The sequence below is a fragment of the Myxocyprinus asiaticus genome, chromosome 37 (genome assembly GCF_019703515.2).
Source record: "Myxocyprinus asiaticus isolate MX2 ecotype Aquarium Trade chromosome 37, UBuf_Myxa_2, whole genome shotgun sequence".
Lineage (NCBI taxonomy): Eukaryota > Metazoa > Chordata > Actinopteri > Cypriniformes > Catostomidae > Myxocyprinus > Myxocyprinus asiaticus.
The window spans coordinates 42,787,722-42,814,434 of NC_059380.1; the positions used below are offsets into that span (position 1 = coordinate 42,787,722).

Here is a 26,713-nt window from a genome sequence, read left to right on the forward strand (position 1 = left end):
CATTCCCCTGAAGGAGACTAACTAATGCTGTGTCATCTGCTAACTTAATCAAATATCTCCCAGTAAAGTTCAGCTGTTACTGTACAGAATAAACAACCGAGGGGAGAGGACACAACCATTGAGTGAACCCACACTGTCAAGCACTTTATTGGACACAGAGCGTCCCACTCACACTGCTCAACTCGACAACTTAAGAAGTCCAAAAGCCACAGAATCAACCCACCATCAAAGGAGAACTCTTTGTCCAATCTTTGAGCTAAAATATGAGGTTGGAAATATTAAATGCAGAGGAGAAATCAACTTAAACAGACTGAAGACGAATGACACACAACAGCATACAGTTTATACTGTAATAACAGCATGATGAGTTACACCTGAAAGACTCACGTGACTGGATTAACTGCTGCCATTTAAAGCTTTTCCTGGAAGTCAAATGCAGCAAATATTATATTCCACTAATCTGTCATTCATACAAACACAGACAGAGTCAGTCTGAAAATTATTTTATTTTTCATACATTTTTATTCAATATTTATTTTTAATTTTTTTGTGCAAATTATATTATCAGCATCACAATTTGAGTGAAAAGTTGAATTGAAAAATGTACATGAATTTAAGAATGTGTTGTGTTATGTTAAAGAGCTGACATGAACGAGCATTTCTCTGTCCCTCTCTGTCTATGTCTCTCTATCATTATTATGGGATGTTCTTGCAGTGTGAACTCTTACAGAATGAAACAGTGATTTCACTGCATCCACAGACAAACACATCAATATCTTCTGCAGTGTCGTTTCATTCCAGATAACAGAATGCATCATTCACTGCAGCTTTCACCTCAATATGAATTATATTGTATTTATTCTTTATGAGGATGTCATTGTAGTTTTACTCGATGGATCAGTGAATCATGTCGGTTCTGCAGCAGCTGTCTGTCTCTCTCTCTCTCTGTCTTTCTCTCTCTCACGTGTCTTCCTCCAGCTGCTGTCTGTCAGTTTCACACATCAGATGAAGGAAGTTGGTGTAACCCTACACAACACAAACAGTCAGATGTTTGTGTGTTTTGCATTTTTACTGGTTGTTGAGCTGTGTGTGTGTGTGTGTGTTGTGATCAATGACTGTTTGTTGGTCTCATTTATCTCATCCAGTAATAAGATCTTGTGTGTTTCTCACCTGCTCTCGTTCTCTCTCATTCTCTTTTCTCACTCGTTCACTCTCTCCAGCAGAATAAATTATGTATATGCAAAAGTTAGTAACGATGGCCAAGAGAGCAATTTTAATTTTCATCCATCTATTTAGCCTCAGGTAGATTTATTGTAAACTCAATTTGCATAAAAGCTTTGATTTGCTAACAGAGAGCTGGACATTCCTGTATGTGTGTGTGTGTGTGTGTGTGTGTGTATGTGTGTGTGTATGTGTGTTTATGTGTGTGTGTGTGTGTGTGTGTGTGTGAGAGTGTGTGTATGTGTGTGTGCGTGCGTGTGTGTGCGTGCGTGTGTGTGTGTTTATTTGTGTGTGTGTGTGTGTGTGTTTGTGTGTGTGTGTGTATGTGTGTGTGTAAGTGTGTGTGTGTGTGTGTGTGTGTGTGTGTGAGTGTTTTTGTGTGTGTTTGTGTGTGTGTGTGTGTGCGTGTGTATGTTTGTGTGTGTGTTTGTGTGTGTGTGTGTGTGTGCGTGTGTATGTTTGTGTGTGTGTGTTTGTGTGTGTGTGTGTGTGTATTTGTGTATGTGTGTGTGTGTGTGCGTATGTTTGTGTGAGTGTGTGTATGTGTGTGTGCGTGCGTGTGTGTGCGTGCGTGTGTGTTTATTTGTGTGTGTGTGTGTGTTTGTGTGTGTGTGTGTGTGTGTGTGTGTGTGTGTGTGAGTGTTTTGTGTGTGTGTGTGTGTGTGTGTGTGTATGTTTGTGTGTGTGTTTGTGTGTGTGTTTGTGTGTGTGTGTGTGTTTATTTGTGTATGTGTGTGTGTGTGTGCGTATGTTTGTGTGTGTGTGTGTATGTGTGTGTGTAAGTGTGTGTGTGTGTGTGTTTGTGTGTGTGTGTGTATGTGTAAGTGTGTGTGTGTGAGTGTTTGTGTGTGTGTTTGTGTGTGTGTGTGTGCGTATGTATGTTTGTGAGTGTATGTGTATGTGTGTGTGTGTGTGTGTTTGTGTGTGTGTGTATGTGTTTGTGTGTAAGTGTGTGTGTGTGTGTGTATGAGTGTTTGTGTTTGTGTTTGTGTGTGTGTGAGTGTTTGTGTGTGTGTTTGTGTGTGTGTGTGTGTGTGTGTGTGTGTGTGTGAGTGTGTATATGTGTGTGTGTGCATGCGTGTGTGTGTGAGTGTGTGTATTTGTGTGTATGTTTGTATGTGTGTGTAAGTGTGTGTGTGTGCGTGCATGTGTATGAGGGTGTGTGTGTGTGTGTGTGTATGTGTGTGTGTGTGTGTGTGTGTGTGGTGACAGTGAGATCACATGCATCTCACTGCAGCTAAAACACAAGTGAGAACAGCCCAAAACAGCAAATGAATTATTATATATTTGTTTTTATTAAAGCTTTATGTATTCATTTGATTAGACACTGTTTTGATGATAATATTTAAATAAAACATAAAACATGGAATCCAGAAAAATTCATTTAAAAAAAGACTTTAAGCAGTTCTTTTAATGAAGTCCTTTTCTGAGTGATTTCATCAGTAATCTGAGGCTGTATATTTAGTATTGATACCAAGGTACCAAGGCTGGTATCATGTTGAAGTCATAAATGTGGTATTGGAGCAACTCTAGATTCGTGTATTTACTCACAAAGACACATTGGAGATGGATAGCAGTGTGATCAATCAAACTCCAGGAGATGATTTGAGACCAATATGAGATGTGACTCGAACAAGTGTAAATGGATCTGGTTGTTCAGGTCACATATAAACATTCTTTACTACATCAGCATATGGGACAGATTCAGATGGGTTAAGACACATGAAATGAATCAGTGTAAATAGACCCATCTGAGCAACTGAGTACAAACACCCACTAACACATTCTGTATTGTGTAATGTCTCAAGACGAGAACTGTAAGTGTCTGTAATTTACTTTGTCAGAGATTATGTGTATTAGTCATATAGTATGGTTTTTAGTGGTGCCTTATCTAGAGAGCAGGGTGAATGATGGTCTTTATATACAGTATGTATATATATATATACTATATTACCAAAAGTATTCGCTCATCTGCCTTTAGACGCATATGAATTTACGTGACATCCCATTCTTAATCCATAGGGTTTAATATGACGTCGGCCCACCCTTTGCAGCTATAACAGCTTCAACTCTTCTGGGAAGGCTTTCCACAAGGTTTAGGAGTGTGTTTATGGGAATTTTTGACCATTCTTCCAGAAGCGCATTTGTGAGGTCAGACACTGATGTTGGACGAGAAGGCCTGGCTCGCAGTCTTCGCTCTAATTCATTCCAAAGGTGCTCTATCGGGTTGAGGTCAGGACTCTGTGCAGGCCAGTCAAGTTCTTCCACACCAAACTCGCTCATCCATGTCTTTATGGACCTTGCTTTGTGCACTGGTGCGCAGTCATGTTGGAACAGGAAGGTGCCATCCCCAAACTGTTCCCACAAAGTTGGGAGCATGGAATTGTCCAAAATCTCTTGGTATGCTGAAGCATTCAGAGTTCCTTTCACTGGAACTAAGGGGCCAAGCCCAGCTCCTGAAAAACAACCCCACACCATAATCCCCCCTCCACCAAATTTCACAGTTGGCACAATGCAGTCAGACAAGTACCGTTCTCCTGGCAACTGCCAAACCCAGACTCGTCCATCAGATTGCCAGATGGAGAAGCGTGATTCCTCACTCCAGAGAACGCGTCTCCACCGCTCTAGAGTCCAGTGGCGGCGTGCTTTACACCACTGCATCCGACGCTTTGCATTGCACTTGGTGATGTATGGCTTGGATGCAGCTGCTCGGCCATGGAAACCCATTCCATGAAGCTCTCTACGCACTGTTCTTGAGCTAATCTGAAGGTCACATGAACTTTGGGGGTCTGTAGCGATTGACTCTGCAGAAAGTTGGCGACCTCTGCACACTATGCGCCTCAGCATCCGCTGACCCCGCTCTGTCATTTTACGTGGCCTACCACTTCGTGGCTGAGTTGCTGTCATTCCCAATCGCTTCCACTTTGTTATAATACCACTGACAGTTGACTGTGGAATATTTAGTAGTGAGGAAATTTCACGACTGGACTTGTTGCACAGGTGGCATCCTATCACAGTACCATCCTGGAATTCACTGAGCTCCTGAGAGCGGCCCATTCTTTCACAAATGTTTGTAGAAGCAGTCTGCATGCCTAGATGCTTCATTTTATACACCTGTGGCCATGGAAGTGATTGGAACACCTGAATTCAATTGTTTGGATGGGTGAGCGAATACTTTTGGCAATATAATATATATATATTGGTGTGACTAGTGACTGTAATTTTCCCATTCTCTGGCATGAACAAGAAATATCATTTCAGGTGTGGTGAATGTTACACAGCTGTTTAAACACTCAATAGAATAATCAAAGGAGATATTCCTGTTTTAACAGTCTTTAACTTGGACTTTATTATCCTGCATTGAACTCCCATTACCCCACCCCCTCCCCTATACATGATACCACGGCAACAAGCCCACTGCTGTCTCCATGGCAACAGAGACACATAACACTTTAATAAGTTTCTGTTTTTGCTGTCGTCACCAGTGCAGGAAATTCCTCTCATTACTTTCCTTCTTTCAGTAATTCTGAGTGATTTTGCATAAAGTGTTCAAGAAACCATCCATGGATCATTCATTGAGTGAATCTACAGAGATTTGACTACATTGGACTTCCTGTCCAGTGAGGTTTGACTTCCTGTGCAGCGAAGTTAGAGAGTGGTTGTGTTTTATTTTGGGGGGTTTGTTACTCAGTGAGAGAGAGAAAGTGCTGGATGAATGATGTGACATGTTTCTCTCTGTGTTAATTGGCTGCGGTTTAGTTTCTGCAGTAAATAAAACATTGAGTGAGACACAATTATCTGAGTCTCAGCATCTGTCTGCAGCAGCTGTTTCACACAGACACAACCACAGATATCAGACAAGCAGTCGCTGGGAGATTTCAATGGATTATTCAGATGTTCCTATATAACATTACGAACAGCTAAACTATCTTTTTACACAATATCATTGAAATGTGTTTGAAACATTTGACGTCTGTGAATTGAGAATTATTAATTCACGTGAATCACACAGTTAAACCTGCAGTTTCATTTCAGACATCATTAAGCAGGAAATAAAATCTAATTATTTTAATGAGTTTTCGGTTTGCTCACATTGAGGTATAATGACACTGTTTTCTGCTTCGAAACAATATGTACGGTAAAGTGTTGAACAAATAAAACTGACTTGAGTCTTTCTAAACATGATCAAAACTTTGAAATTACACATGATGTTGCCATGGTTTCACCTGTAGCTTATTGGTGTGATGTGGTTTCACCTGTAGCTTATTGGTGTGATGTAAGTTTTGTTAGATGTGATTGTGTGTGTGTGTGTGTGTGTGTGTGTGTGTGTGTGTGTGTGTGTGTGTGAATGCCTTTTAAACTTGTCTCTCTATCACAGATAATGTTGCATGGTCAGTCACACATAGTGCTCTAACAGTTTTGTGATTATTACATGTTATTACAGTGTTATAACCATACAATAAGCTATTAATAACCTGCATGTTCTCTCTCTCTGCAGTGGATGGCTGTACGGATTGGTCTGTGGACTACCTGAAGTATAAAGTTCTGCTGGGCGAGCCAGTGAGGATTAAATGTGCATTATTTTATGGATATATCCGTGCAAATTACACACACGCTCAGAGTGCCGGACTCAGTTTGATGTGGTACAAAAGCACTGGACACGGAGACTTCGAGGAACCCATTTCATTTGACGGCAGCCGTATGAGTAAAGAGGAAGACTCCATCTGGTTCAGACCGGCTGAGATACACGACGTGGGTCATTATTCATGTGTGTTGAGGTACGAGCAGCTTGTCCACTGTGTATATGTGTGTGAGTGTGATTACATGCTTAGCTGTAGTTTTATGTGTTCAGATGGTTTCTTTTGCTGTTTAAGATGTTTCAGGTGGTTCTCTGTGTAATTTAGACATTCAAATGGGTGCTCGTAAAGTTTTAAATTTGTTTCTCTGTCATTTAGGGTCCTCTTGATGATTTAGACATTCAGTTGGTTCCCCTTGTTGTTGTAGATGTTAATTACAGGTTTAGATGTTAAGATGTTTTTTTTTGTTTTGTTTTATTTATTTATTTATTTATTTATTGCCTTTTTTGCCTTTTTTGGTGGTTTTCACACTGGGCACGTTTGCTGCAGTGTGAATCCGAACGTGTTTATATCCGGTGCCCCCGAAGCGTTAGTCTGGTGTCAGACTCACATGTGATTCTGTCGAACCCCGGTTCTTTTCTGTCATCAACTTGCATCACAAACATGCATGATGGAGAGCACAACGTGGGTCGCTATACAGTAATTGTATAGCACCAGAGTGAATGACACTAGCGCCAAAATTCAGCAGTTGTACATGCCCAGGAGAAGGCGACTATATCTGATGCTCACAGGCGATCTTTTTTGCAGACACATCTGGTTGCACGCTCACTCATGCATGTATTTAAAAGGCACCTCACCTCTTCTGTATCCCACAACCTTTCCCCTGTCATTCATGTGTGTGTGTGTTTTTGTGCAATTGATGATGTCATCATGCTTAAATCAGCACAAACGCATGTGGAAGTTATTTTACTTCATGAACAAGTGTGGACCTGAGGACAGGTTGCTTTCTCACTAATCCTAAACATGCCACAGTTCCACTGCAACTGAGCTCAGACCAGCTCCTACAGGTAGTCTCGGGTTCTGTACCACGGTCCACAAAACAGCTTTCATGTTAACAACATTTCATGCAACCTGTGGTCTGTCTCAGATTAAACTGCCTGTGTGAAAGCCTCCTTAGACATTCACATGGTTCCTCTTGAACATTTAGATGTTTAGATGGTTTCTCTTTTTGTATTACACACTTGATGCAGGTTATAGGTTTAGACTTTTAGATGGTTTCTATCAACATTTTAGATGTTCAAATGACTTTGTCTTGAAAATTTAGATGTTTACTGTAGATAGTTTATCTTGATATTTTACATGTTTCAAAAGTTTATCTGAAAGTTTTAGATGATCAGAAGGTTTCTTAGGTTGTTTAAGATATTTCTGGAGGGTTTCTTTAGGCATTTTGATGGTTTCACTTGTAGTTTTGAGTAAATGTTCAAATGGTTGCTCATGAAATTTTAATGTTGAGATGGTTTCTCTTCTAGTTTTAGACATTTAGATGTTTCTCTTGCCGTTGCAACTTTTTGCTCTGGGGTTCAATTGATGAAGCTGAATTTGAGTAAATTTGTCCATTCAGTAATTACATGTATTGTGGTCGCTGTCTCATTGAAATGCTGTTGTTGTATAATAAGCTGGTTTGGGCGGGTGGGCTGCCAGTCACATCCCTTTACAGTAATCAGGCCAACACTGACTCCACTACAATCAATAACATCTCATTCCTCCAGAGAGAGAGAGAATGGACTTGTGTGTGGTGTATTAATACAGACATTTTTCCAAATAAATGACAGCAGTGATGCAGGCCAGTTGATCTGATCATTATAAAAGACAGAGGGAGCTCACATTATATTCATTTCTCTCTTTATATCACACGGGTCTGTTGAATGCTTGATTCTGATTGGTTAACAGATGATCTAATGTGTGCAATTATTTTCCAGTAAACGCACGGTTATGAAGTAGTTCCAGGTCTTGAATGCATAACGGTTATCACTTTGCCATATTATTTAAGTTATTTTAAAGAACCGTACAGGCTACCACAGCAAAATAACCATATAAAACAAAGACATTGGTTAAGTAAATTTAAATAAGAATGACAAAAAATTACCGTTATACCAAAAATGTATTTTAATTTCTGTTGAAAAGCTCCCTTGCGCTCCCCCTCTCTCTCTTTCACTTTCACCCACACTCACACACATATATAGGCCTACACACACACACAGGAAAAGCTACGTACAAGAATGGTGACACTGAAGTATACTTAAACTTACATATTGGCAATTTGAAGCAATGCTACTGCTGACAAGAGCAGCAACAAACAGAGGTAATCCCACATGCAATCTCTCTCTCTCTCTCTCTCTCTCTCTCTCTCACACACACACACACACACAGAGGAATGCACACACATACTACCTTGTTGCTCCAGTAAGTGCTCCAATAAAGCAGCGCTGCGTCTAAAGTGACATTTTTGAACCAGTAACGAAGGCTCAGGCTGTATCAAAACAACACACTGAATCTGTGGCGGAAGAAAGTAGTTTCTTTCACAAGAGTGTTTTAGGGACAAACACCAGAAAATGTCTTGAGATAAATCCCTGAACATGTCTTAAGGTGTGGTAACCGTGGGATAAGCAGAATAATTGACTTTGGCCCATTGAAAAATAATAATTGGGTGTGTAAATTCGGTCTGTTGTCAATTATTCCTTACATATCACGCTGTTGCTTCAGATCTTCCAAACTTTCTACTGATACTTTCATTTGACTTTTTCTGAGGGGAGATTTGTACTTACAGTTTTACACATTTACTCATCCAATTGTTTGAGCTTTAGAAGGGACTATCTATTTCTGACCAATTGCAGATGTAACCTGTTTGAAAAAAGTATTTATTATTATTTTTGTATTTATTTTTTTGGTGGTACTAATGACACTCTTCAGCTTCAAAGTGTCCTTCATCAGTGTATGTTCTCTCCAGTTTGTCATCCACCTTTGGACTCTAAATAAAAGCTCCAATAGTTGATTCTTTCTGATGTTCAGCAGTTTTGTGATAAAAAAAAAAAAAAAAAAAAAAACATTGGTTAAATCATGAATGCTGTGCATGATGTTTGTAAAATCAAGAACATAATGTGTGTTTGTTCTTTGAGTTTAACTCTCTATTTATCTCTCTTGTCTATTATGGTTAGTTTATGCTGCAGAGGTCAAACAGAGACAGAGAAATCATACAGTGTTTATAAGTATGTATAATGATGTTGTCATAAGTGATTAACCTCACAGGTAATGGGCATTCCCTTCCAATTGCTCATTAGATTCCTTCATTAAGAGCAGCAGATATTAAAGTTTGATTTCAGATTGCAACTTACTTTCAGCTCAAATGAAATGCTGAAGCAAATAATTAAGCACTATTTACATGATTATTACACAGTTTTGAGGGCTCAGTGTGTATACATTTTTTTAAAGAGATATTCAAATGAAATACAATAAACATACTGTTGATCAGAGGACAGAGGTAATCTGCTGATGTCATGAAGAGGTGAGACAGATGAACTCCCGCTGTTCAGTTAAAACAGTCTGTTGCCTTCTTGATCCAAGTGTTGTTATTGTGAACACACATTAAGAAGCAGCATTTATGTTACCATTGTTGTCAGATTATATTGATCATATATTATTTTAATATTAATACTAGATTGAAAAGTTTATGGACAAACTTTAGGTTGGCTTGAAAAAGCCTAGTCTGAAAGTTTATTGATAGATAGAATGTTTAGCTAGGCATTGTTAACATGTTTTAGCATGTTACTAGCATGTTTTAACACTTAGCTAGGCACTGATAGCATGTTTTAGCATGTTGCTAGCATGTATTTGCATCTAGCTAGGCATTGATAGCATGTTTTAGCATGTAGCTACCATGTATTAACACTTAGCTAGACATTGCCAGCATGTATTAGAATGTTTCTAGAATGTTGCTTTGCTAGGCTAGGCTTTTTCATTTGGTTGCTAGGCAGTTACCAACATGATACTAACAAGGCTCCTTGCTAGCCTGAGTCAAATGACCCAACCCGAAGTCTCTACAATGTTCTGGTGCAGAGATATGTTTTGCTACTCGGTTGCTAGGGTGATCCCATCTGGTTGCTAGGTAGTTACCAGAGTAAAACTCTAAAGGCTCCTTGCTAGCCTGAGTCAAATAAGCCAACACAGAAGTCTCTACGATGTTCTGGTGCAGAGATATGTGTTTTGCTACTCGGTTACTAGGGTGACCTATTTGGTTTCTAGGCAGTTGCTAGGGTAATACTTAAAAGGCTCCTTGCTATCCTGAGTCAAATGAGCCAACACAGAAGTCTTTACAATGTTCTGCTGCAGAGATACAGTATGTGTTTTGCTACTCAGTTGCTAGTGTGATGCCATTTGGTTGCTAGGCAGTTGACAGGGTGATACTAACAAGGCTCCTTGTGAGCCAGAGTCAAATGAGCCAAACCGGAAGTGTCTACCATGTTCTGGTGCAGAGATAAGTTTTTTGCTACTTGGTTGCTAGGCAATTACCAGGGTGATACTCAAAAGGCTCCTTGCTAGCCTGAGTCAAATGAGCCAACCCGGAAGTGTCTACAATGTTCTGGTGCAGAAATAGGTGTTTTGCTACTTGGTTGCTAGTTTGACCCCATCCGGTTACTAGGCAATCACCAGGGTGATAATCAAAAGGCTCCTTGTGAGCCTGAGTCAAATGAGCCAAACTGGAAGTGTCTACAATGCTCTGGTGCAGAGATATGTTTTTTGCTACTTGGTTGCTAGGGTGAGCTCATTTTGTTGCTTAGTAGTTACCAGGGTGATACTCAAAAGGCTCCTTGCTAGCCTGAGTCAAATGAGCCAACCCGGAAGTCTCTACGATGTTCTGGTGCAGAAATAGGTGTTTTGCTACTCAGTTGCTTGGTTGACCCCATCTGGTTGCTAGGCAGTTGCTAGGGTGATACAAACAAGGCTCCTTGCTAGCCTGAGTCAAATTAGCCAACCCAGAAGTCTCTACGATGTTCTGGTGCAGAGATATATGTTTTGCTACTCGGTTGCTAGGGTGACTCCATCTGGTTGCTAGGCAGTTGCTAGAATTTTTTATATCTCCTGACCACTAGGTAGCGCTGTGCTGAAACTGTGCAGGTACCCTCAGGTCAAGCTTGTGATGACATATAGCAAGTTTTGTGGAAAATCTAGTTGGAAGGAAACTGAAACCATGGTATGCATTCGAGGGAATCAGAGGAAAACATGACAGATTTCGTAACATTCCTATGTACGGTTCTATGGGCTGCATAGACTTCAAGAAAGAAGTAATTATAATAAGAAAAAAACAACGGATACAATAAGTGCTTATGCACCTTCGGTGTTTGGCCCCTAATAATACTACAAGAGCAGGTGTTCTCATCAGAGTAAGACGTCGTGCAAATCGACCCCTGCTACCCAGTATTCTACTGGCAAATGTTCAGTTTCTGGACAACAAGCTCTGCGAGCTGAGAGCACAGATTTTTCCAATGAGAGACGAGGGACTGCTGCATTATCTGCCTAACAGAAACTTTGATGTCTGCTGAGATTCCAAATTCAGCCATTGAACCCGCGGGGTTCTCCGTGCACCGAGCGGACAGAGCGAAAGACCTCTCAGGTAAAAGCAGAGGTGGTGGTGTATGTTTTATGATCAACAAATCCTGATGTGATCAGAGGAACATACATTCTGTCAATTCTTTCTGCTCTCCTGATCTGGAATTTCTCATGCTTTTGTGTCAACCATTCTGGCTACCGAGGGAATTCACAGCGGTCATTATCACTGCTGTGTACATCCTGCCACAAGCTGACACAGACCGGGCACTCAAGGAAGTGTATGGGATTATAAGCAAGCAGGAAACCATGCACCCTGAGGCCATGTTCATTGTGACCAGGGACTTTAATAAAGCCAGTTTCAAATCAGTCGCAACAAAATAACACCAACACATTAGTTTTAACACACGAGGGGACCGGGTTTTGGACCAATGCTACTCTCCCTTCCGGGACGGCTACAAATCCCTCCCCTGCCCACCATTTGGCAAATCGGACCACTCTTCCATTCTGCTTCTGCCCGCTTACTGGCAGAAACTGAAACAGGAAGCACCCACCCTCAGAACGATCCAGTGCTGGTCGGACCAATCAGACTCTACGCTACAAGACTGTTTTGATCATGCAGACTGGGAGATGTTCCGGTCCGCCTCTGATGACGACATCGAGCTTTACGCTGATAGCGTAACGTGTTTCATCAGAAAGTGTGTAGAGGACATCGTTCCGTCCAGAACAATATGGATCTACCCGAACCAGAAACCTTGGATTAATAGCGATGTTCGCGCAGCACTTGATGCGCGGACCTCCGCTTTTAATTCCGGGAACGCGGAGGAGCATAAACAAGCCAGAACAGCAAAGCGTCAGTACAGGAACAAGATCGAAGGACAGTTCAACACCACCAACTCTAGAAGCATGTGGCAGGGAATTAATATCATCACGGACTTTAAAGGGAATAAAAACTCCGCCGTGAACACCGCTGCCTCTCTCCCGGATGAGCTAAATACTTTTTATGCTCGTTTCAAGGGAAATAACACCGCCCTCATGGAGAGCTCTCGTGGCCGAAGCTACAGAGGTTAGTTCACTCTCCGTCTCTGTAGCGGATGTAACCCGATCGTTCCGACGGGTGAATATCCGCAAAGCCGCGGGTCCAGACGGCATTCCGGGCTGTGTCATCAGAGCGTGTGCAAACCAACTGGCTGGTGTTTTTATGGACATTTTCAACCTTTCCCTCTCTTTGTCTGTAGTCCCCACATGCTTTAAAACGTCCACCATTGTGCCTGTTCCAAAGCAATCCAAAATCACCTGCTTAAATGACTGGCGTCCTGTTGCTTCTGACCCCCATCATCAGCAAATGCTTTGAGAGACTAATCAGAGATTACATCTGCTCTGTGCTGCCTCCATCACTAGACCCATTGCAGTTTGCTTACCACAACAACTGCACCACTGATGATACATTGCATCTACAATACACACTGCTCTCTCCCACCTGGAAAAAAAGAACACTTATGTGAGAATGTTGTTTGTAGACTACAGCTCAGCATTCAACACCATAGTGCCCTCCAAGCTTGATGAGAAACTCTGGGCTCTGGGCTTAAACAGCTCGTTGTGCAGCTGGATCCTGGACTTCCTGTCAAGCAGATGCCAGGTGGTTAGAATGGGCAGCAACATCTCCTCATCACTGACCCTCAACACTGGAGCCCCGCAGAGCTGTGTTCTCAGCCCACTCCTGTATTCCCTGTACACACATGACTGTGTGGCAACACACAGCTCCAGTGCCATCATTAAGTTTGCTGATGATACGACGGTGGTAGGTCTGATCACTGACAATGATGAAACAGCCTACAGAGAGGAGAAGCACACTCTGACACACTGGTGTCAGGAGCACAACATCTCCCTCAACGTCAGTAAGACAAAGGAGCTTGTGGTGGACTTCAGGAGAAGATAAAGAGAACACAGTCCCATCACCATCAATGGAGCACCAGTGGAGAGAGTCAGCAGCTTCAAGTTCCTGGGTGTCCACATCATTGAGGAACTCACATGGTCCATCCACACTGAGGCCGTTGTGAAGAAGGCTCATCAGCACCTCTTCTTCCTGAGACGGCTGAGGAAGTTTGGAATGAACCGCCACATCCTCACACGGTTCTACACCTGCACTGTAGAGAGCATCCTGACTGGCTGCATCTCTGCCTGGTACGGCAACAGCACCGCCCACAACCGCAAAGCAGTGCAAAAGGGTGGTGCAAACTGCCAGACACATCATCGGAGGTGAGCTTCCCTCCCTCCAGGACATATATACCAGGCGGTGTGTAAAAAAAGCTCGGAGGATCATCAGAGACTCCAGCCACCCGGGCCATGGGCTGTTCTCACTACTACCATCAGGCAGGCGGTATCACAGCATCAGGACCCGCACCAGCCGACTTCATGATAGATTCTTCCCCCAAGCAATCAGACTTTTGAACTCTTGATCTCTCACGATCAATATACATCAGCACTGCACTTTATTATCTCACACTGGACTGTCATAAATTATATTCTCTCTTAACAACACACTGGCAACTGACTATCAACCGAAAGCCTGAATGTCAATACAGTATAATACAATCTACTGTACATTTTATATATACTATATATGTGTGTATAGTATACTGTACATTGTATGTTATTATTTGTATATTGTGTTATGTGTAATTATGTGTTTATTAGATTTTAAATTGTGTTGTAAATCTGATGTTTATTGTAAATTGGTATATGTCTCATCACTGTCATGACTGCTATGTTGCTAGGAACTGCACCCAAGAATTTCACACACTATTGCACTTGTGTATATGGTTGTGTGACAATAAAAGTGATTTGATTTGATTTGATTTGATTCAAACTAAACAGAGATGTTACTAAAGTTAATTTCATTTCTTTGCCCAAAAAAAAAGCAAAATTGGTGCGTTTAATACTGGTACCCTACTGTCTGCATTCACCTGCGCCCCGTTAGAAAGTTTATTGACCATTGACTGCTGACCTAAGTCCATTGATTTAGTTAGTCCTGGATGTATTTTACTGGAGGCTATCAGGGCTCACATTGAAATTAGGTTTTGTTCTGTTTATGTTTAATGACTGTTTAGAGCTAGACCCGTCTGTATCATTTTGGCTTATCATCCATAAAGACAGAGTCAGTATATTGTGACTGTTGTCTTAATACATGCTGTTTGTCTAAATAATTTAATATTAGAGTAGTACAGAAAGATAAAAGAAGCTGAAAACAAGGACATGAACAGAAACTGCATCTGAGAGTCAGTGAGGGCTTCACTTGCAAACTTGAGTCACACTTAAACATGTCTGAATGTCATTGCATTAGATAACAAAATATCAAAAGAGGAAATAGATGTAGTGTTGAAAATGAAGACACCTTGTGCTAGTGAATGTACTGAACTCCACCTGTGGTTTCTCTGTTTGAACACCTGTGTGAACTTCAGACATCCATTAAAAATCCCTGCAACACCAGTTCATCCAAAGTCATTAAGCAAAAATCATTCAGAAAAGTGACATTAGGTCTGAGAAAAATCCAGTAGCATTTGAAACACGCAGATCACACTTAATTTGATATTTTATTATCTAATGGTATGACATTCACGGAGTTAGGAGTGTGACTTAAATGCCCAAACGTTTCCAAATACTATCCAATAGCACTGAAGGACTGAAAGTGGATTAAACTGCCCATCTCTGTGTTTTGAGAGGAAGACAGTGATGAAGAAGGCCGAAGTGAAAGCTGATAGACACACAGACAGCATTCTAGGTAAGCGCTGTGGCTCCAGCGGTGTATTGTTAATCAGCTGGCCTCGGAGCGGTGACACATGAGTTATGTGGCGGTCAGAGTCGCGTCTCACAGCACAGCCGACCTTCCTCTGGGTCATAAATAATGCAGCACTCATAAAATACTGATTTAAAGAAATGCTGTAGCTGCTGGGCAGCAGTCACACACACACTCACACAAACGTCATAATGCATTCGTGCGATATCTGACGCTGCACTCGTGGGATTGAACGGTTACATATTCCATTTTTCCAGGAATGCTCATATTATTTCTCAGAATGTCGCTGTTCTGTTTTTAGCCAAAGAAACTCACTGAACTCTCCATTAAACATGTAAAAGTTCCTGCACATTGGTACTCATGGAGCTAAAGATTCATCCTGCCACATGAGCCATTTGAAAATATGATGCATAAAGTTTAAAGGTACACTATGTGTTAGTCATTAAAATAACTAATGCTGTGTGTTACAGTCACTGACAGTTACATGAATGTAAAGATGCCATGAGATTTGAGTTTTGTGTCTTTTAATTCACATCTATTTGCTTTGAGGTCATCAAGATGCTAGTGTGCTTATAAAAGTTGATGAACAGATATACAGTATGCATTTAAAATGTGCAGTTTCTCTCTTCCGGGAAAATGAACCAAAACAGGGACTAAAAACGGTTCAAGGAACGAAAACTGAAAACGAACAAATTTTTTAGCAGAACATAACCGAAAACAGGAACAAAGTGATTTTCAATTGTTCCGGAGTAAAAACTTTATTTTTAAATGTTCGTAGCTGGTTATAACTGGTTAATTTTGTTCTGATAATTTTTTCATGAAACCAAAGGCCAAAGGGTTTATCACACGCATATGAGGATTGTCCTTCTAACGAACTAGTAGAAACCCTTCTACAATAATGCCAATTCTAATATTGGCTATGGTGTTTGAGCCCCGCCCTTTTAGGTGCGAAGCTGTCCGCTATAAAAGTGGGCACGCAAACACCATTCCTCAGAATGCGGCCAGCATTCGCAATGTCTCGTTCCCTAGGTTATGTATGTAACTGAGACAGTCCCTTACGATTCAGTACACTTGACATTGCGTCCTGCTGATGCATATGGAGAACAGAGTCCCATCATGCCGCACTACATGACATAACCCTCCCAAAGAGGAAACATGATGACGCAGTCCCACGGGATGGCAACTGACACGAGTATGCCGTAAGTGAATGAACCTCATGATCAGCCAGGAGGGAAACACTTAGAATATATATATATATATATATATATATATATATATATATATATATATATATATATATATATATATATATGAAATATGGTCATATAGTATGAATTAACCCCTTCACGAACCCAGTCGGGAAGGAAGTTTTATTTATAATGAAGTGCTTGTGACTTTTGGGAACACAAAGGCCTGAATACAGGTGGTTGTGTAAAATGATGGAAAGCCCATACTTAAAAAAAGAGGGGCATAATATGGAGCCACAGCACTTACCCAGAATGCTGTCTGTGTGTCTATCAGCTTTCACTTCGGCCTGTACTCTTCATCACTGTCTTTCTCTCAAAGCATAGCGATGGGCAGTTTACTCCACTTTCACATACAGTGCTATTGGATAGTATTTGTAAACGTTTGGGCATTTAAGTCACACTCCTAACTCCGTGAATGTCATACCATTAGATAATAAAATATCAAATTAAGTGTGATCTGCGTGTTTCAAATGCTACTGGATTTTTCTCAGACCTAACATCACTTTTCTGAATGATGTTTGCTGGATTTTAATGGATGTCTGAAGTTCACACAGGTGTTCAAACGGAGAAACCACAGGTGGAGTTCAGTACATTCACTAGCACAAGGTGTCTTCATTTTCAACACTACATCTATTTCCTCATTTGATATTTTGTTATCTAATGCAATGACATTCAGACATGTTTAAGTGTGACTCAAGTTTGCAAGTGAAGCCCTCACTGACTCTCAGATGCAGTTTCTGTTCATGTCCTTGTTTTCAGCTTCTTTTATCTTTCTGTACTACTCTAATATTAAATTGACTATTTAGACAAACAGCATGTATTAAGACAACAGTCACAATATACTGACTCTGTCTTTATGGATGATAAGCCAAAATGATACAGACGGGTCTAGCTCTAAACAGTCTTTAAACATAAACAGAACAAAACCTAATTTCAATGTGAGCCCTGATAGCCTCCAGTAAAATATCTCCAGGACTAACTAAATCAATGGACTTAGGTCAGTAGTCAATGGTCAATAAAACATGCCAACGGGGGGCAGGTGAATGCAGACAGTAGGGTACCAGTATTAAATGCACCAGTTCTGCTTTTTTTTTAGGCACATAAATGAAATTAACTTTAGTAACATCTCTATTTAGTTGCAGTATTATTAGGGGCCTACCACCGAAGGTGCGTAAGCACTTATTGTATCTGTTAGTTTTCTTCTTCTTCTTCTTTCTTCTTTCTTGAAGTCTATGCAGCCCATAGAACCGTACATAGGAATGTTATGAAATCTGTCATGATTTCCTCTGATTCCCTCAGATGCATACCATGGTTTCAATTTCCTTCCAACTAGATTTTCCACGAAACTTGCTATATGTCATCACAAGCTTGACCTGAGGGTACCTGCACTGTTTCAGCACAGCGCTACCTAGTGGTCAAGAGATATAAAAAATTCTAGCAACTGCCTAGCAACCAGATGGGGTCACCCTAGCAACCGAGTAGCAAAAAATATATATCTCTGCACCAGAACATCGTAGAGACTTCTGGGTTGGCTAATTTGACTCAGGCTAGCAAGGAGCCTTGTTTGTATCACCCTAGCAACTGCCTAGCAACCAGATGGGGTCAACCCTAGCAACCGAGTAGCAAAACACCTATTTCTGCACCAGAACATCGTAGAGACTTCCGCATTGGCTCATTTGACTCAGTCTAGCAAGGAGCCTTTTGTGTATCACCCTGGTAACTACCTAGCAACCATGGGACGGCCTTCTCTTGGCAGTGCCTGGGTGGTGTGGTGCAGCTTGTTCTTCCTGATTATTGAACTGTGCTCACTGGAATATCCAAACATTTGGATATTATTTTGTACCATTTCCCTAATCTGTGCATTTTTATAACTTTATTTCTGTGGAATACTCTTTGGTCTTCATTTTCCTTCAGATTCACAGCCTGACCAATGATCCTTCAACAATGTGTTTTTTTTTTATCCAGAAAATGTAATTGCAACTTTAATGATTCACAGGTGGATACCAGTGGTAAAGTAACTGTGTCCTCGTTTGGGCAATTTCTTTCATCGGTGTAGCCTGGCAGCTTCCACAGCACAGGGGTTGAATGCTTATGCATGCAAGATATTTCAGTTTTTTTTTTCAGAACCGGCATCGCATGGAGTGCTGAACCAGCTTGGCCTACTGCTGAGTATGTTTTTCCAGCCAGTGTGGACATCAGTTGACATGGTTTGAAAGGATGAACAGGGCGTGATTTCCACACCCTGCTTCTCGCTGGGCAGAGGTGTGCCGCTACGTCTCCTCCACAGGGGGCAGTTGGGCACAATCTTTTTCTTCCCCATGATCCACATTAGTGAGGATGGAATCGCTGCGCGAGTGAGTTGAATAGGGTGCAAGCCAGGATTTTGACAGTTTGTTATGAACTTCCAGGAAGAACGTGGCAGATCTGCAGAATGTGGTCACTTGATGACATCCGGACTGCAGGAACAGAAGAGGTGGGTGGGATGGCCCAGGAGGCTGAACCATCCCTCAGAACGAGGGTGATTCTCAAGAGAAGCATCTTGAGACTTATTCCCTCAAAGTGAGGGCAGTCTGTCTTCATGAGAGCTGATTCTGTGTGGGCGCAGCCCAGACAGTGAATGCAGCTCTCATGCTGATCTGACGGTGGGATGTGCCTCTCACATAAACACTTACTGAACGACATCTTTAAAAAGACGTGAACACGTAAGTGACTCATAAATATATAATTTATATATATATATATATATATATATATATATATATATATATATACATATATACTGTATGCCCAGTTATTAGGCAAGTGAGTATTCTGATCTTATCATGATTTCCATGCACATTTTCCAACTCCAAACCATATAAACTTGAATGCTTATTGGATTCAATCATTTTCAGGTGGTATGTATTTGTGTAATGAGGGAGGGTGTGGCGAAAGTGACTAACACCTTATATCAAGGTGTGCATAATTATTAGGCAGCTTCATTACCTCAGGTAAAATGGGCCAAAAAAGAGATTTAACTGACACTGAAAAGTAAAATATTGTAAAATGCCTTTCAGACGGATGCAACACTCTTGAAATAGCTAAACTATTGAGGCGTGACCACCGGATAATCAAACGTTTTGTTGCGAATAGTCAACTGGGGCGCAAAAATCGCATGGAGAAGAAAAGGCGCAAATTAACTGCAAAAGACTACCAGGAACCCATTATCCTCCAATGCTACCATATTCCAGAACTGCAACCTACCTGGAGTGTCCAGAAGTACAAGGTGCCAAATGCTCAGAGACATGGCCAAGGTCAAGAAGGCTGAAACACGACCACCACTGAATATATTCACAAGTTGAAGCATCAAGATTGGCAAAGAAATACATGAAGACAGATTTTTCAAAGGTTTTATGGACAGATGAAATGAGAGTGACTCTTGATGGACCAGATGGATGGGCCCGTGGCTGGATCACTAATGGACACAGGGCACCACTTTGAGTCAGGTGCCAGCAAGGTGGAGGAGGGGTACTGGTATGGGCTGCTATCACTAAGGATGAGGTAGTTGAACCTTTTCGAGTGGAAGATGGACTGAAACTCAACTCTCAAACCTACTGCCAGTTTCTGGAAAGTACTTTCTTCAAGCAGTGGTACAGGAAGAAGTCCTCAGCCTTCAAAAAGGCCATGATCTTTATGCAGGACAATGCTCCATCACATGCATCCAAGTACTCCACTGCTTGGCTAGCCAGCAAGGGCCTCAAAGATGTCCAAATAATGACTTGGCCCCCTTCCTCACCTGACTTAAATCCTACTGAGAACTTGTACTGAGAATCCTTCTCTAACGTGAGATTTACAGTGAGGGAAGGCAATACACCTCTTTGAACAGCATTTGGGAGGCTGTGGTTGCTGCTTCAGTGAAAGTTGATCATAAACAGATCAAGAAACGGCAGTTGTTGGCAGACTCATGGCAGTTATTGAAAAGAAGGGTGGCTATATTGGTCACTGAATATTTTTGAAAGGCCAAAAATGTTATTTAATTGTCATTTTGTGTTACTTATTTGTTGCATCTACTCTAAAATTGAGAATAAACAATTGAGTTGGGAGAAATTCTTTTTGTAATTTAGTTGCCTAATAATTGTGCACACTAATAGTTTCCTAATAATTGTGCACACTTATATATTCCCCTGAGAAAGACAAAACTCACTTTTTCTTTGTTAAACATTCAGGTTTGAGGTTCAGTAACATTTTGGATTGACTGAGAGCATTGTGTTTGTTCAACAGTAAAATGAATTCTGAGGAATACAATTTGTCTAATAACTGGGCACCCATTGTATATATAAACTCAGCAAAAAAGAAATGTATTTTTTACTTTTATTTTCAGCAAACTTAACATGTGTAAATATTTGTATGAACACAAAAAGATTCAACAACTAAGACAAACTGAACAAGTTTCACAGACATGTGACTAACAGGAATGGAATAATGTGTCCCTGAACAAAGTGACAGTCAGTATCTGGTGTGGCCACCAGCTGCATTAAGTACTGCAGTGCATCTCCTCCCCATGGGCTGCACCAGATTTGCCAGTTCTTGCTGTGAGATGTTACCCTACTCTTCCACCAAGGCACTTGCAAGTTCCCAGACATTTCTGGGGGGAATGGCCCAAGCCCTCACCCTCTGATCCAACAGGTCCCAGACGTGCTCAATGGGATTGAGATCCGGACTCTTCGCTGGCCATGGCAGAACACTGACATTCCTGTCTTGCAGGAAATCACGAACAGAATGAGCAGTATGGCTGGTGGCATTTTCATGCTAGAGGGTCATGTCAGGATGAGCCTGCAGGAAGGGTACCACATGAGGGAGGAGGATGTCTTCCCTGTAATGCACAGCGTTGAGATTGCCTGCAATGACAACAAGTTCAGTCCGATGATGCTGTGACACACCGCCCCAGACCATGACGGAATCTCCACCTCCAAATCGATCCCGCTCCAGAGTACAGGCCTCGGAGTAACGCTCATTCCTTCGACAATAAACACGAGTCTGACCATCACCCCTGGTGAGACAAGTTTTTGCCAGTCCTGTCTGGTCCAGCAAAGGTGGGTTTGTGCCCATTGGCAACGTTGTTGCTGGTGATGTCTGGTAAGGACCTGCCTTACAACAGGCCTACAAGCCAGTCCAATCCAGCCTTTCTCAGCCTATTAGATGGAGGGATTGTGCGTTCCTGGTGTAACTTGGGCAGTTGTTGTTGCCATCCTGTACCTGTCCCGCAGGTGTGATATTCGGATGTACCGATCCTGTGCAGGTGTTGTTACACGTGGTCTGCCACTGCGAGGATGATCAGCTGTCCTTTCTGTCTCCCTGTAGTGCTGTCTTAGGCGTCTCACATACGGACATTGCAATTTATTGCCCTGGCCACATCTGCAGTCCACATGCATCCATGCAGCATGCCTAAGGCATGTTCACACAGATTAGCAGGGACCCTGGGAATCTTTCTTTTGGTGTTTTTCAGAGTCAGTAGAAAGGTCTCTTTAGTGTCCTAAGTTTTTATAACTGTGACCTTAATTGCCTACCGTCTGTAAGCTGTTAGTGTCTTAAAGACTGTTCCACAGGTGTATGTTCATTAATGGTTTATGGTTTATTGAACAAGCATGGAAAACATTGTTTAAACCCTTTACAATAAAGATCTGTAAAGTTATTTGGATTTTTACAAAATTATCTTTAAAATACAGTGTCCTGAAAAAGGGACATTTGATATTTTATTTTAAAACACTGGAACTCAAAATCAGTTATTGTTAGGTGACATTGATTTTATGTTGGGAAATATATATTAAAAAAACTGAAATATCTTGCTTGCATAAGTATTCAACCCCTGTGCTGTGGAAGCTGCCAGGTTACAACGTTGAAAGAAATTGCCCTAACGAGGACACATTTATTTTACCATTGGCATCCACCTGTGAATCATTAAAGTTGCAATCACATTTTCTGGATAAAAAACACATTGTTGAAGGATCATTGGTCAGGCTGTGAATGTGAAGGAAAATGAAGACCAAAGAGCATTCCACAGAAGTTAGAGATAAAGTAATAAAAATGCATAGATTAGGGAAAGGGTACAAAATAATATCCAAATGTTTGGATATTCCAGTGAGCACAGTTGGATCAATAATCAAGAAGTGGAAGCTGCACCAGGCACTGCCAAGAAAAGGCTGTCCCTCAAACCTCTGTGCTCTAACAAAAAGGAGACTTGTGAGAGAAGCCACAAAGAGGCCAACAATCACTTTGAAGGAGCTACAGAGTTCAGTGGCTGGGAGTGGAGTAATAGTGCACCAGTCAACCATATCAAGAGCACTGCATAACGCTGGCCTGTATGGGAGGGTGGCAAGAAAGAAGCTGTTACTCAAAAAGTATCATCTGAAAGCACGTCTGGAGTTTTCCAGAAAGCATGTGAGTGACCTAGCTGCTGTGGGAGAAGGTTTTGTGGTCAGATGAGACCAAGATAGAGATTTTTGGCCAAAACTCAAAGCGCTATGTGTGACACAAACCTAACATTTCCTATGCCTCAAGACACACCATCCCTACAGTGAAGTATGGTGGTGGCAGCATCATGCTGTGGGGATGCTTCTCATCAGCAGGGACTGGGCATCTTGATAGAATTGAAGGAAGAATGGATGGAGCAAAATATAGGGAAATACTGCAAGAGAACCTGCTTCAGTCCGCTAAAAAACTGAAGCATGGGAGCAAATTCACCTTTCAGCAGGACAATGATCTCAAGCACAAGGCCAAAGCAACATTGGAGTGGCTCAAGAACAAAAAGTTAAATGTCCTACAGTGACCCAGTCAAAGTCATGATCTCAATCCGATTGAGAATCTGTGGCACTATTTGAAAATTGCAGTCCACAAGTGTCACCCAACCAACCTGAACAACCTGGAGCAAATCTGCAGAGAAGAATGGGCCAAAATCACTTCGTCACTGTGTGCAAAGCTGTTTCATATGTACCCCAAAATACTTAAAGCAGTTATTGCAGTAAATTGGAATTGCGCATCATTGCAAGTACGGCATTGTCGGCCGAATTCGAGCATTGCGGGTATGTATCTGTGCAATTGTCAGCTCAAGGTGCTTTTTTATGTCACATTTGAAACTGTTAGCAAGGTTGAGCTCATTTGCTGAAAAAACATCATGCAACAATGTAAAAACAGGTCTCTAGCATACGAGCAAATGTGAGTGAAAATTACTACGTGTGAATGTGGAAAATTATTTGGTGGCACTGAATGTCTGATACCTGTCATCAAAGCTTTTGAACTTATACCATCAGAATCAAAACTCCCTATGCATCTAACCATAAATACAAATTAAGTTTTAAACTGCGAAAAAAAAAAAAAAAAAAAAGAAAAACCTAAACTAAAATCATGGAAGACTGACATGTGCGAGCCTGGTTAAACAGTGAAGTATTTTACTTGCTATAACTACGCTACATCACCTAGCAGTGTGCTGGGCTGGCGAAAAAAGATACTTGTGTGACGCACGACAAATGAGTAGATGCATTTTTTTTTAACCACAAAAGGGTTATTTCATTGCATATTTTTCTGACCTTTATAACACAACCATTTTGGTGTTTCTACACTAGAGGGAACACAAAATTATTTTTGCCAGTGAAAAATACATGAACTGGGTTTGAATGTTATTTTAGACTGTGATGAAATTGAAAGAACGGTAAATCTCTGAATGGTTGTTTTTGGGAAATACTGGTCTATAGGCATGTGCGCGAGTACTTCAAAACAATGCATGAGACATTCAAAACTACAATGGCAGACTACAGGACTGTGTTTGTGCTGCTCAAGATTGAGTTTATTGACGCTTCCCAGCAAAGTGTAGATTTACTGTATCACTACTACGACCAGTGATCGCCATCTTCATTGTTTGTATTCACCGCTCTGTGGAAGAATGCTTATGTGCGCAGGCGTGTAGTGTTGCTTTACAAAGTGACATCACCAACTGCTGGCCTGGCATGCATAATACAGCGTTTTTAGTTGTTTTCACGGATCTGTGTGAACGGGGATCGTTTTGACAACGTTGTCGTCTGTACGCGAAACTTTTCAAAAATGCAAAGGAAAAACATTTCCGTTTTTAGTACATCATTGTCGTGTAAATGTACCCTCAGACTGCAAAATCAAAACTTGGGGAAAATATAATTTCTTTAGTTGTGATGCTGGAGATTCAGCGGTGGGAAAAAGCAGATCAGCAGAGCAGGAAACTCCTTAAATCCAGAATAAATTATATGCTGCTTTACATAATATTTGGGAATATAAAAAGGGAGAACATGGAATTTATTCATTTCATTAACCAGTGGTTACATCAATTAGAAGTAGAGAATCAAGCAACAATATTGACAGAAAAAGAGAAAATCACTCACTAATCTGGGCTGGATAGCTTTAGGTTAAATAAACCATCTAAAACTGAACATTACCACAAAGAAACTGTTAGTACTTTAAATTACAAAACTGCTTAGTAAAAATAATAATTCTGGAAATTATATTTACATTTATTCATTCTGCAGATGCTTTTATCCAAAGCGACTTACAAATGAGGAGAACAACAGACGCGAATCATCCTAGGGAGGCAGTAGTAACACAAGTGCTTTAATACAAGTTTCAGAATTGTTTAGAGAAGTACCCCTAGCAAGAAGGACGAGAGAATTTTCTTTTTTTTATATAATAAGAAGACACTAAGGTGTTGGGTCAAGCGCTCACGGAAGAGCTGTGTCTTTAGATGCTTTTTGAAGGATGTTAGAGAGCCAGCTGCTCAGATGGGGATTAGCAGGTCATTCCACCAGTGAGGAACAGTTGAAGTGAAAGTCCTAGACAGTGATTTTTTTGCTTCTTTGAGATGGAACTACTTGGGGCCGTTCACCCACAGAACGCAAATTTATGAAGGGCACATAGACCTGAATTAGTGAGTGCAGATAGGGGGGTGCAGAGCTGGTGGTTGTTCTGTAAGCAAGCAGCAATGCCTTGAACTTAACGCGAGAAGCCATTGGCAGCCAGTGCTGTTTGATGAAGCTGTTTTGGGCTCATTGAAGACCAGTCATGCTGCTTCATTCTGGATCAATTGCAGAGGTTTAACTGTACATGCAGGGAGGCCTGCCAGAAGACCATTGCAGTAGTCCAGTCTGGGTAGCACAAGCACCTGGAAGAGGAGTTGTGTGGCATGCTCAGATATGAAAGGCCTGGTTTTCCTGATGTTGTACAGAGCAAATCTGCATGATCGGGCAGTCCTTACAATGTGGTCCGTGAACTTTAATTGATCGTCAAACACAACAACAAGATTTCTGGCTGTCTTTGATGGTGTGATCTTTGATGAGTGTAATTGAATGGTGAAACTGTGCTGAACTTCTGGGCCCACTGGAATCAAAAGAAGCTCAGTTTTAGCAAGGTTGAGTTGGAGCTGATGTTATTTCATCCAACACGAGATGTCTATCAGGCAGGCTGAGATCCATGCAGCTACCGTAGGATCGTCATGCTGGAATGAGAGGTAGAGTTGAGTGTCATCAGCATAGCAAATGTAGGAAAAGCCATGTGCCTGATTGACAGATCCCAGAGATGACATGTATATGGAGAAGAGGAGGGGCCCAAGTACTGATCCCTGGGGCACCCCAGTAGTTAGTTGGTGAGACTTAGACACCACTCCTCTCCAAGACACCCTAAAGGACCTACCTGTGAGATAAGAACCAGCAGAGCACAGTTCCTGTGATGCCCTTTGCCATGAGGGTTGACAGGAGAATCTTGTGGTTTACAGTGTCAAATGCAGAAGACAGATCCAGCAATAATTAAAAAGTTATTATCTCTAATATTTATCCTTACACTGGTCCATGTAGTCATTGTTGCTGTCATAGACTTGCACAAACTTCACAGTGGGATGGGTTATCATAGGACTGTAGTGAAGACACAGCCTGAATTCTGCGAGCGCTGAATGTCGTTCGTAATTAAAAAAATAAAAAAAAATAAATTAACATCCATGCAACACTGCAAATTAAAATGTTGTCTGCCCTGCTGTAACTAAATAACATCATCATATCGAAGTAATAGTCTATATCAACGTGAATGTTTTAAAGTATTTTTTTTCTTCTCTCAGATCATCCCACGAGCCACATTGGAGTCCTTTGCGGGCCGCATGTTTGACACACCTGATTTATGTGAATGCGATTACTTCCTTGTTCTTACAAGTCCAGAACCCAAGTCAGTCGCACAAGACCAGGTTGATGTCAGGTTACTGGAGCATTCATAAGCAGCGTGTCGATTTC

At 41.3% G+C, this 26,713-nt stretch overlaps 1 protein-coding gene across 1 annotated transcript in view; it reads left to right on the forward strand.

Annotated features, from left to right (window-relative positions):
- The window catches only part of LOC127428129 (interleukin-1 receptor accessory protein-like 1-B), a 456,537-nt gene that overhangs the window by 135,307 nt on the left and 294,517 nt on the right, over window positions 1-26,713 (forward strand). Inside the window, exon 2 of the mRNA XM_051676232.1 lies at window positions 5,720-5,999. Within this exon, the coding sequence (XP_051532192.1) occupies window positions 5,720-5,999 (280 nt within the window). The remainder of the gene's footprint in view (window positions 1-5,719; window positions 6,000-26,713) is intronic.